Source organism: Hipposideros armiger, unplaced genomic scaffold (genome assembly GCF_001890085.2).
Source record: "Hipposideros armiger isolate ML-2016 unplaced genomic scaffold, ASM189008v1 scaffold_145, whole genome shotgun sequence".
Taxonomy (NCBI): Eukaryota; Metazoa; Chordata; class Mammalia; order Chiroptera; family Hipposideridae; genus Hipposideros; species Hipposideros armiger.
Window position 1 is genome coordinate 370,994 of NW_017731495.1, and position 11,600 is coordinate 382,593.

The 11,600-nt window shown below is 38.6% G+C and overlaps 1 protein-coding gene across 1 annotated transcript in view; it reads left to right on the top strand.

The window, feature by feature from the left end:
- Window positions 1-11,600, top strand: part of DCDC1 (doublecortin domain containing 1) — a 392,688-nt gene that overhangs the window by 357,582 nt on the left and 23,506 nt on the right. Inside the window, exons 33-36 of the mRNA XM_019650696.1 lie at window positions 721-922; window positions 4,348-4,500; window positions 5,212-5,313; window positions 10,429-10,565. Of these exons, the coding sequence (XP_019506241.1) occupies window positions 721-922; window positions 4,348-4,500; window positions 5,212-5,313; window positions 10,429-10,565 (594 nt within the window). The remainder of the gene's footprint in view (window positions 1-720; window positions 923-4,347; window positions 4,501-5,211; window positions 5,314-10,428; window positions 10,566-11,600) is intronic.

The following is an 11,600-nucleotide window of genomic DNA, read 5'->3' on the forward strand; positions in this document are numbered from 1 at the left end:
TAGCAGCCCAGCTCCAGGTTGAGCTGTTGTTCAGCATCTTAGCTGTGGAGGGCAGTGTCACTGGCCCTCATATGTGGGATCCGAACCGGGGCCCACTGGTGTCCCAAGCCAGCTCTTAACCAATGCACCACTTGGCCGGCCCAACTAACTCATTTATTTTAAAGCAGTTTATCAATATGAAGTATAGGCATACCTCGGAGATATTGTGGGTTTGGTTCCAGACCACCACAATAAAGAGAATATTGCAATAAAGCGAGTTGTAATCTTTTTGCTGGTGGAGGGCCTTGCCTTCAATTTGTAAAAAACAAAAAAAAAGCAACATCTGTGAAGCGCAATAAAACGAAGTACAGTAAAATGAGATATGAGTGTATTATAACAATTTTGTATCTTATAAAGTAACAAAATTGAAAGTGGGTTTTCTAGGTTGAATCTTTCTTAGGAAGTACTCTAATGATAAAGTGTATTAACATACATTAGCTGCTGTTTTAAATGTTTGGAGCTAAGACTTTTCACAGCTGGATTGGACTCATGTTGTGAAATTAGGTAGGACAATCTAATAGCAAAAATTGTCTCTAATCAATGATCAAATTAGTAGTTATTCAGCTTTCTGTTTTCTCACATTGGAAGATTTTCTCAGATTTCTAAAAGAACAAGCTCTTCATGATTATTCCCAGTTGTATCACTATTTCCTCTCAGTTCCGTACCCTCTGCGTTATCTAGCTTCTCACGGAATGCACAAAACACCTTGGTCTTGCCAGAGGAGCCTCGAAAGTATACACCAAAGATGGAACCACAATCGTTTCCTTGCATGACTTGGTTTTATGGGCTCTAGATGAATCTTTTATCCAGAGAGACTCTGAGGAACAAAAGCAAGAGGCAATCCCTGTGGGAACAAAAGACACCACTGTTAAAAGTATGGAAGGTTGGTGACATTTTATAAGACAGCTGATTCTACTTAAGTTTGGTCATAAAAAAAGTTAAATGTGACTCATCCAGTCACCCCTTCTGGAATTACAAAATCACAGGGAGCGATTCTCATATGAAATTCTCATGTTGTTTTTACCTTGCAGAATAATAAGGTAAAATAAAAAATAATGTAAAATTAGTTTCAGCACCGAAAGATGAAATAAATTGGCTGTAATTTATAAAATACATTTGACAGCTTAGCTACTTTATGCAACTTGAGCAGCTTTTGTTCTTAAATTCAGAACCCAAACCAACTGGAGACCATTTAAGAAGGAGGGGCTGAATCAGTGCAAGTCTCTTCCTGCTATTAGAAGAGAAGGTGTCCTCCCTATACCTGCGGCCCCACAACTCCCCTTGCTTGCCCCGCCCATCTCCATTGCTCCAGTAAACTCCCAGAAGCGCCAGCAAATGCACTTCTATTGTAGCTCCTATCACATTGCATTGTAATTATCTGTTTACATCTTGGTGTATCTCATTAGACTACGTACAATTTGAGGTCAGTGGCTGTGTCCTCACAACAGTTTGCCAAATCACAGTCTTGCTAGCAGCGTTTCAGAAGCGTCATCTCAGGTTTCCACTGTTGTATTGGTAGGCATGGTTCACAGGTTAAGGAGCTGAGAGGAGCCAGAACACCAGGGTTCAAATTCTAGCTGTCGCTTGCTAGCTGAGTGATCTTGGACAAATTGCTTAACCTCGTTTTACCTCAATTTCTTCATTTGCGAAGTTAAGACATTAATAGTCATTTATCTCATGGGATTTTATGAAGAGCAAATGAATCTTCACATGAATATATACTCATTTAGTCCTCATAAATGTGGCTTATTCATAAGAGTATATGTAAATTTGAAAATATGTATATTTAAATATAAATATATGTTATATGTCACTTAGAAGAGTGCTTGGTTGATGTTTACCAAACATTCCATAAATATTAGCTATCATTATTGTATGTAGGATTGAGTAGGAAAAACCCACTCTTTTTCCTATGTTTTTCTCCTGTATCCTCGCACTGCTATCACACAACACTTCTGACACCAGATGCATGGGTTTTTTTCTCCCCACATCAAGCAATTCTGTGACAACAGCTGGGTGACCTACAATTTAGCTAAATTCTGCCACTACCTGGAGATAGCATCATATTCCATAGTCTAAGGACTCAGTCTCCAAGACTGCCCCCACCCGTCACTCACCTCAGATGCCAATCTCAAGTGCACATTGTTACCTGTGCTTCTGACCAATTGGCTATAAACTGGAAGTTCCCTCCTTGGGTTTGATTAATTTCCTAGAGAAACTCAGAGAACTAAGAAAAACAGTTTACTTACTGGTTACCGTCTTATGATAAAAGGGTTTGATAAAGGGCCGGCCGAGTGGCTCAGTTGGTTAAGAGCTTGCTCAAGAGAGTGAGCTGTGAGCAACAGGGTCACCAGTTCATTTCCCATGTGGACCCGAGCTGAGTTGCTGCTGAGCTGCCAACAGGTGGCAGGATGGCTCAGCTAACAACCCCCCCCCAAAAAAAAACAACAAAACCCCACACAAACAAACAAACAAAAAGGATATGATAAAGACTACAGATGAACATTCCTATGGAGAAGATGCATAGGGCCAGGTATGTGGGAAGGGGTACAGAGCTTTCGTGCTCTCTCCAAGCCCTCCACTCTCCCCAGAACCTCAACCTGTTCACTGGCCCAGAAGCTCTTTGAACCCTGTACTTTATGGCTTCTTTTGCAGACTTCATCACACAGGCATGATCAATCATTAGTACAATTTCCAGCCCCTTTCCTCTCTCTGAAGAATGAGGTGTAGGGTTGAAACTTTCAGGCTTCTAGCCATGGCTTGGTCTTCCTGGTGACCAGCTCCATCCAGGAGCCCATAAGTGTCATCTAAGAACAAAAGACACTGCTATCACTGAGGAAATTCCAAAGGATTTAGGAACTCTGTGTCAGGAACCAGGGTCAATGACCAATATTAGAACAAAAGATGCTCCTAGTGCTTTTATCAATTAAGAAATTATAAGGGCTTTAGGAGTTCATGCCAGGAACCAGGGGCAGAGACCAATATACTGCATATTTTCTATTATTTCACAATGATGTTGTTTTGTCTTCTATTGAATTTTAAAAAGCCAATTATGTAAACATCTAATGCTTAGCTGATCACTAAAGTATGTAGTTTTGCCTTTATTTGGCATACAGAATATTTGATTTCCACGTTCTGGCTTTCCAGGTTACAATCTCAAACACTCTTCTTTCAAATTCTTATTTAAAACCTGGTTGTTCATTCAAGACTACAAAAACAGCCATCCCTTCTCCTCTATATTCTAAAGGTTACCCTTGAATCAGGCAGGTCCATCAGCAGCTACCCGCTTTACTGAATTGTGACTTGGCGTTATGCCTTCAGTTTGCGTTGGAGAATTAAGGATCTGTGAGAAACTCAGCATCATGCTTACTATGGAGGCAGTGGTTCTGGAGGCAGGTGGCCTGGATTCTAATCCTGTCTCTGCCCCCACCTATCTATGTGATTAAATCTCAGTAACCTTTTCTGTAAAATAGGCACGGACCTGCCTCAGAGTATCATTTTGAGCATTATATAAGATAATGTATGTAGATGTCTTAGTAAAATGCCCAGCACATAGTAAGTTTTCAATCCACGTTAATTTCTATTGTAGGAAACTGTTTACTATATCACAAATACCTCCTTTATAAAGACCCTGAAAAAAGTTTCTCTCAGATCTCAGGACCTGTATCTTCTGAGGAACTTATCTCTCTATGTTGGCCATGTGAATATGAAATTGTGTTTTCCTCTTTGCTTTGACTACTGGGATGCTCAGAGCCCAAATTGTGCTTTATCTGTAGCAACAAAAACAGTGTGGTATTCATGTCCGTTTAATAATAAAAGTATTATATAGCATTTTTTAAATGCATGCCCAATTAAATAGACCAAATGCTATTTATTCTAAGCACTTTCTTTTTTCTTTTAATCTTCTCAATAGGAGAATGAGGTAGATACTATTATTCATTTAAAAGATGAGGGCACTGAAGCATTTTCATCTCTGGCCTTAGTCTATTCCTATACCCCTTTTCCACATACCTTGGTTTTTTAATCTCTTTATATTATCACGTTTCATAGTAGATATTGTGGCAAGCCACTTCAAATTTCTTTCAGAACTAGATGAAATGTAAGAAAGAAATTAAAATATATATTCACAAGCTGTTTTGGTAGCTATGAAGTTAATAACCAAATTTATGTATTCATATTGGCTTTTGGTATTGTCTGTTAAAATCAAGTCAGTAATGAAAATGAAATATTTTGAATAACAAATGAATTCAATAAGCAAATGTATTCATTTTTCATTGAATGATGGTGAATGTGTTCTTTGTTTCCCAGAAAACCCAAGAATGAAAGTGAAAAACAAATTATTTCCCAAGTCTGTTACATCCAATAGTTTGGATGGTATAGATAAGTCTTTGCTCACCCTCATTCACAGAAATCCTATTGCCATCTGGGTATCTTGTGGTGAACCATTTTTACCTCCAAATGGTAAGTTTTTGTTCTTGGTTTCTTTCAAGCAAGTGTATGAAAAGAGAGACAAATACATGTATAAGAAAATGAATTAAATATGCATAATGTCAGCATAATAACATCACATTTATGCAAAGAACAGGAGGTCCATTCATTAACATGTGCACAAAGATAGCTGTACGCCTATATTTGCACACTTGCCTGTTTTTTCTTACTGGAATGGATTATTCTGCATGGGAAAATGTCTAATTTAGTTGATAAAGAGATCCTTGGTCTATAAAGACTGAGAATAATGGTGTACATTAGAAAATAACAAATGAGTTTAATTCACACTGAAGACGACCTGTCTGCACATTTTCATTTTTAAGAATTGCACCCTTTAGGCAGTAGGTGGATGTTTAAAAAATGAGTGGTTCCAAGCCAGGCTTTCATCACCTCCAAATAGTTTGTGGAAGTGGAAAATGAAATATGGCTATTGCATATGGTAAATCTATATAATAAAACAGCACTGTTCTTCTTTTTCCCCCCCCTGCATTCCATAAAGAAATGCCTTAAGCCCTGTCATCTTTCAAATGAGGTTTCTTTTAATGACCCTTACCTTTTAATTACTTGTTTCTAATTGAATCTATTTCTTGGAGCAGAAAGTTCTTTGTAAATTATTGGCTTGCATGATAAATTACTGTTGATAAAAGAATGCATGATAAAATATCATGTTTTTTATTATTCTAGCTCTGCAGAAAGCAGAAAAATTAGAAAAACAGAACTGGCTACAAAAAGACAAAATTTTGGCTGATTTAGACACCATGAAACACAAAATGAGACAGTTAAAAGGTCAGTATGAAGTAAATCACGTATCACCATGTTTAATTCTAAGTGTAACTTCAATTTGCGGTCAGTTTTTTTCTACCATGAGGTACCAGATGTTTAACTGAGTACTATATGTATAGTTACAAAAGTCACTTGAGCAGGTCTAAAACCTAATAATATACTTTATATTTTACATTTTATATTGAAATGACTATCACATGATTTATATATACATTTAAAAATGAGGACGTTTCCTGGGTCATATAAACACCCTACTGGTTTGAAAAAAAAATCCTGAACTAATATTTTATGCACTTTGGAATTCATCCTTAAACAAAACCTGCTGTCATTCCTCGGGTATTGCTATGGAAGATGTTTTTTCAATAATCTGAGGGAGGAAGTACTAAATTCTTCGATCATTGTCAGCATCTCAGAATCGCTCCCTCTTGTCAGGCAGCGTAAGATATGTTATTCATAGACAGAGTGATCAATTGGCGATTGATCTTCCATTTTCTTTTCCACAGAATCTTAAGTTCCTGACCTTATGCCATTCCCAGCACTTGAGATACCAAATGGATCTTTGGGGAGAAACAGTGTATTATGGGCTTTAGTCTGGGAAGGAATACGTTTCCGGCTCTGTACTTGCCAGAGCAGGATTTCAACTCCTGAGTCTGTGCACTGTCTGGTGAAAAAAGCCCGTGAATTTTATTTCAGTAAGCAACACGATTAGTCCTTCATGCACTGAACAAAACTCTGGGTTGAAATGAACTGTTATCCAGTTCTCACCAGAAGAATTGTTGGGTCTCAGTGAAAAGAGTCTAACCTCTACTACTGTAACTACTAGACATCTTCACTTGACTGTCCCATGGATATGTCCAAAACTAAAGTGACCATATCACCCCACACCAGTGCCTCCTTCATTTCTTCTAACAGTGGACACTACCCCCATCCACCTAGGCGTTCCATCTCAGGAGCCTGGGAGTCATCCTAGGCAACTCGCTCTCGCTCATTTTCTCCAGGCAAATACCAGTGAGTCTTGTTGCTCTGAACCTATTAAGTTTATCTCCAATGAATTCTAACAGTCTTAACTCCCACTCTCATTATCCAAGTTGAAGCTCTGGTCACTTATTCCTTGGATTACTGGAACAGCTTTTTAACTGGTCTCACTGCCTCCAGCCTTGACAGTAGTTTCCATTCTATGCATAATGGTGCCATGCTGGAGCTGGACAGATCATGCAGAAATGCTACGGTGTCCTGGTACTCCAGGCATAAAACTTTTCTTTTTTTTTTTAAAGATTTTTTTTTATTGGGGAATTGGGGGATGGGAACAGTGGTGGGGAATTGGGGGAAGGGGAACAGACAAGTTGCTGTCCTTTCGTTCTTAATTTTAGTTGTGGAGGACGTTGCTTCACTGGCCCAACTTGGCACCATCACTGCGCTCTTCCCGGGCGAGGCAGATCAGTCGCCGGCTTCTGGACGGCCGCTCACGGTGGCTGCTGGCTGCACACGGTAGCCCACAGCAACCGACATCAGCAGGGGCTGCAGCCTACGCTGTAGCCAGCGACTCACGGCAGCCCAGCTCCAGGTTAAGCTGTTTTTCACCATCTTAGCTGTAGAGGGCAGTGTCACTGGCCCTCATATGTGGGATCCGAACCGGGGCCCTCTGGCGTCCCAAGCCAGTTCTTAACCAACGCGCCACTCGGCCGGCCCATAAAACTTTTCAAAGATCCCCATTATCTTTAGGACAAAGTGGAAACTCCTTAACATGGCCGTTCCTGTTCTGGTTCTCCGCCGGCTTCTCTGTCTTCTTGCCAACTCCATTCCACCCATTTGGGCTTTTTTCCAGTTCTGTAGACATACCATGCACCTTTTTTTTTTTAAATACTCTCAGCTTTTTGCACAATTCATTTCCCTCTGCCTCAAACTTCTTTCTCTCCAGTCCTCTTGAATTGCTCCTATCCATTCTACACTTTTCAGCTTACTTATTTCTTTCTAAAAGCATTCCCTAACGTTCCAAGTCATGGATAATGTGGTTTATCACACTCTGAACTTCCCCCCTGGTAACCCTCAGCACATGCGTAGAACTACCTGGTCACATAACATGTGACTGTCTCTCCTGTGTTTTGTTATAAATTATATACCTTTATTATTTGTTCACTGAGTAGTTTTTAGAAAATTGAATTAAGGAATGAATGGAAGGAATTTCAACCATTCACTCCCGTGAGTTTCCTCAGCTCTAACCCTGTATCAAGTTAAATCAATAGAAAGCAACATACTGAAAAATAGCACCTGGCAGAGCTGCCTTTACTGAATTCTGATTTTTATATTGTCTTTAGCTCTTATTATAATTAAGTGCGAAGAAGGCGTTTAAAGTTCAGTTGGCATCATCGACAATATCACTTTTGAAAACAGCCTTTTTGGTCAGATGGTGTCCATTATGGAGAAATCCACTGATGTAGTTTCTCTCAGCATTTAGTGCTGAGATAAATCTTGTCTCTATGGACACACTATTATGCTGTCCGTTATTAAATGTAAGTTCAATACATACTGATAAAGTACCTACTCTGACTGAGGAAGGCCTTTGCTAGTTTTGGGGATTATGAGGATAAATAAGAACAAATGTAAGTCCAGTCAGCTGCAGTCCCTGTTGGCTTGTAAGTTCCTTGAGGACTGTATAAAAGAGGAGGTGTAGGAGGCATGAAGAGTGGCTAAATCAATTATTTCCTATTTTATAGCTATTGGTAAATACAAAACATGTTTATTGAACATATACTGTGTACAGAGTAGGAGTTGATTTTACATTTCACTGGTAAGCATGGTCATTGCTAATATTGATAATACTAATAATAACTTTGTAGGGCTTTTGTTATTAAAACAAACACCAAATGTTTACACCGTGCTCATTAGCACATAATAAATACTCAGTAAATATTAGAATAGGGATTCCTGAGAAGGCAGCCCATTTTCCCACTTGGGGCCTTAAAAACTGATAAAACTTAGTTTTAAAGGAATTGAAGATCAGACCAAACTATCACCTTTGTTATATATATACAGGCGATGTTGAATCAGGATGGGCCTCCCAAGAAGGGAGAGGTATAGTGAGCGCTGTCCAGGTTTTATAGTCTGAAATTTATAGTCCAAAAGGACAGCAAAGCACTCGTGTTCCCTAGCCTTTCCCATCAATAGTTAGCTATTATCATTACTTTCCCCTGATCTCATGTAAAATAATAGGATATGTAGAAAATGTAATCAGAAAATAAATCATTTATTCCATACAGTTTTGCTTCATTTCAATTTGTTATTCTTACCTACATAAATAATAGTTTGTTATGAAAATCTTTCCCCAAACCAAAACATTTTGTGATGACACTATGTCTCCTTATGAAAATTATAGTGCAAGAGTATTCATTTTCTTAAGACCATTAGAAGCAAGTTGACAAAAAAAAAATGCTTAATGGTTTTTGCCCTCTCCTATATTCCAATTCTGGCTCTCAGTGTAAATGATAAACTAGTGCCGAACTCTCATCAACTGAACAAAATTTTAGTGTTCAAAATGCATTATAAATTAAATATTTATTGAAATATTATCCATAAGAATTTATGTGTCATAAATTAATGTTGTCTTCACTTTATGAATGGAGTTGGCTGAAAACTATGTTTAGCATACATTTCGGTTATGTATTTTTTTTGGTACCACTGCGGTCTTCTTCAAAGCAAGTTCCTTACTTAAGCACTGTAACTCATTGGCTGATTGATTCAATTATGTTTTCTCCACATTCATAAATTGCATATTCATGCTTATTAGATACATAGAGTCCTAGTTTCCCTGAAAAGTCATTGCTGCCACTTATTTTTATTACTGGATCTATTACTATAAACTTGAGCAACAAGGACACCAATGCTTTTATCCTCTGCAAATACTGAATTATTTTCAGAGTTTTATTTGTAGCCATAGTCTGAAAATCTGCACATTGAGTCCCTTGGTGATCATGGTGTCTCCCCTGCCAGGTAAGTACTTAAAAAAAAAAAAAAAAAAAAAACCCTTGACAAAAAGATTAGGACTCAACTTTACTTTAGTATTTTTATTATTATATCCACCTAAGTGTTACTTTCTCAAAGAAGCCTTCTGTGACACCTCAGACTAAACCAGTGACTCCTGTTACATGCTTTGATAGACCCTATACTCACCAGAAACAGCACAATTACAATCAGCTATTGTTTAATCATTTCCTTGACATCTCCCTTCCCACCAAAGCACCTTTGAGGCCAGCACTCGGTCTTGGACATTTTTATTTGCATCGTCCAGCACAATACCTGGCCCATAGCTGGTGCTCAACATAGGTTTCTGGAGGAAATATACAAGAGAAAGCATTATTTTTATTTAAGAAGTTTAGAGATCATTATGAGACAGTGCTGAATATATCTTTACACACACACACACACACACACATTATAAAAGTGTGACTTTTAAGCCTCTTTAATGACGATTTTAAGTGGTCTCATTGAAAGAATACATACATTCAAATCACCACACTTATTAAATTATGCCCTTGATTCTTTGGAATACAGTATGCCAATAAATATTTTCTCTTAGCTCAACTTCTTAACAGCCCAAAGGGCACAGCAGAGGTGTCAGAAACTAATCGTGCTCAGGGAGTATTATTACATAAAAAGAAAAAGGCCTCCTGACTCTTGGGTTAATAGTATTTTAGAAATACTTAATCCCCAGGCTGCTAAGCTAATTGTGGGGGAAAGGCTTATTATTAGTGAAGAGAACAAAACATGTTTCATGACTGGGAGAGCTGACGGGCTGTATAGGTCATGGATTCTATTTGACTACATTACCGCCGAACCACATCGTGGATGAGAGGCTGGGGCCAGTGTGGAAGCCAGTATGTTACCTTTCTTTTCATCTGTATAGTGAGTATGCATATCCTGGCTATTTAAAACCTCAAGCTCTCATGTGATGAGGCATTGTTAGATTTCTATTACCTTAAGCATCTTTGCTATTATGATATATTTAGTATTTTAGCCTATACTCCCGAGTGGAATGATTTATGCAAAGAAAATCAAACCAATGTATTTGAAACCGGAAAGCCCATCCTCAGAAACAACATTTCCAGAGACTTCTTTCCCCAGGGCGGCGAGTAGCAGCGCGTCAGCCGGCCACCATGGTTCCCAGCAGAAGCCCGGTGCAGCCAGTGGTGGTGAAAAGAGGCTGGACCAAGCAGACTCCAGAGGAAATTAAACTCATGGAACTTATAAGACATACAGAGGTATGTTCTTTAGGACTCCAGACATTAAAGGCTCTGCCTCTATTATAAGCTTTTAAAAGTACAGTATTGGATTTTTAAATTACACTATTAATATGTTCTCAGCATCTGGTCAGTTATGACCACATAAGTATATGCCAAGCATTGAGTTGGCATTTGGAGAGTAGCTATCTAAAAGATAGCCAGCTCATATGGAAGCCTGTTTTGTTTGAATGGAGACCAGAAATTATGACCTTAGCAAAGACGAGAAAAAGGCCCAGTGGATATGTACAAAGGTAATTATCATAAGTGTAGTCAAGTTGAGCCTTATGGCTTCATTGCTCATCACTCCTAAGGGTATGTCTCAATATGGAAAAAGAGCAAGGAGCAAAATACTAATTGCAGTGAAGACATTCAAAAGTGAGGAATTCAAGAAGCTGTTTCAGTCCAATTGCTTAATCAGTCAGGGTTGCCAGACATAAAAAAGGCAAGAAGAGAAAGGTCAGCTACTGAGAGGGGATTGGGGATAGAGACCTGGGGAAACTTTTTGCTTTGTAAAGTTTTCATTAAAATGATATGTGCTTATTTAATAGGGTTTCTCAAATCGTGAAATGCGTTCCATCTAAATCTGAGATGTATGCCCAAGTCAAGGTTACTAGAAAAGAGAAATTGACATTGCTAGAAATATGACTTCTTGCCAAGTTAAGAAGGATAAATCACTGACCAGGGAATGAATGCAAAGCATTGAACTAGGACACGCTTGAAGTGGGATGAAAAGCTGCCTGGCAGGGATCTGGCAGAGGAGAAGGGGGGCTGCTGTATTTTAAAAGACAGCAAGTAAGGACTGAAGCAACAGTCCTGCCCACTCCCTTAAGCGTTTCTTGGTTAAAGGAAATGATGTTGTGATTCTAATCAAAAACTCATTTGTTAGATGCTGAGAAATTACTCAGTAGGAGAAACGCCATGCAGGAGTCCAAACACACATCTCTATTCATTACTTCAAATTACAAATGAAAGTTAAGTGCTTTACCAAAATAGGCGCCTTATTATTATCACTGT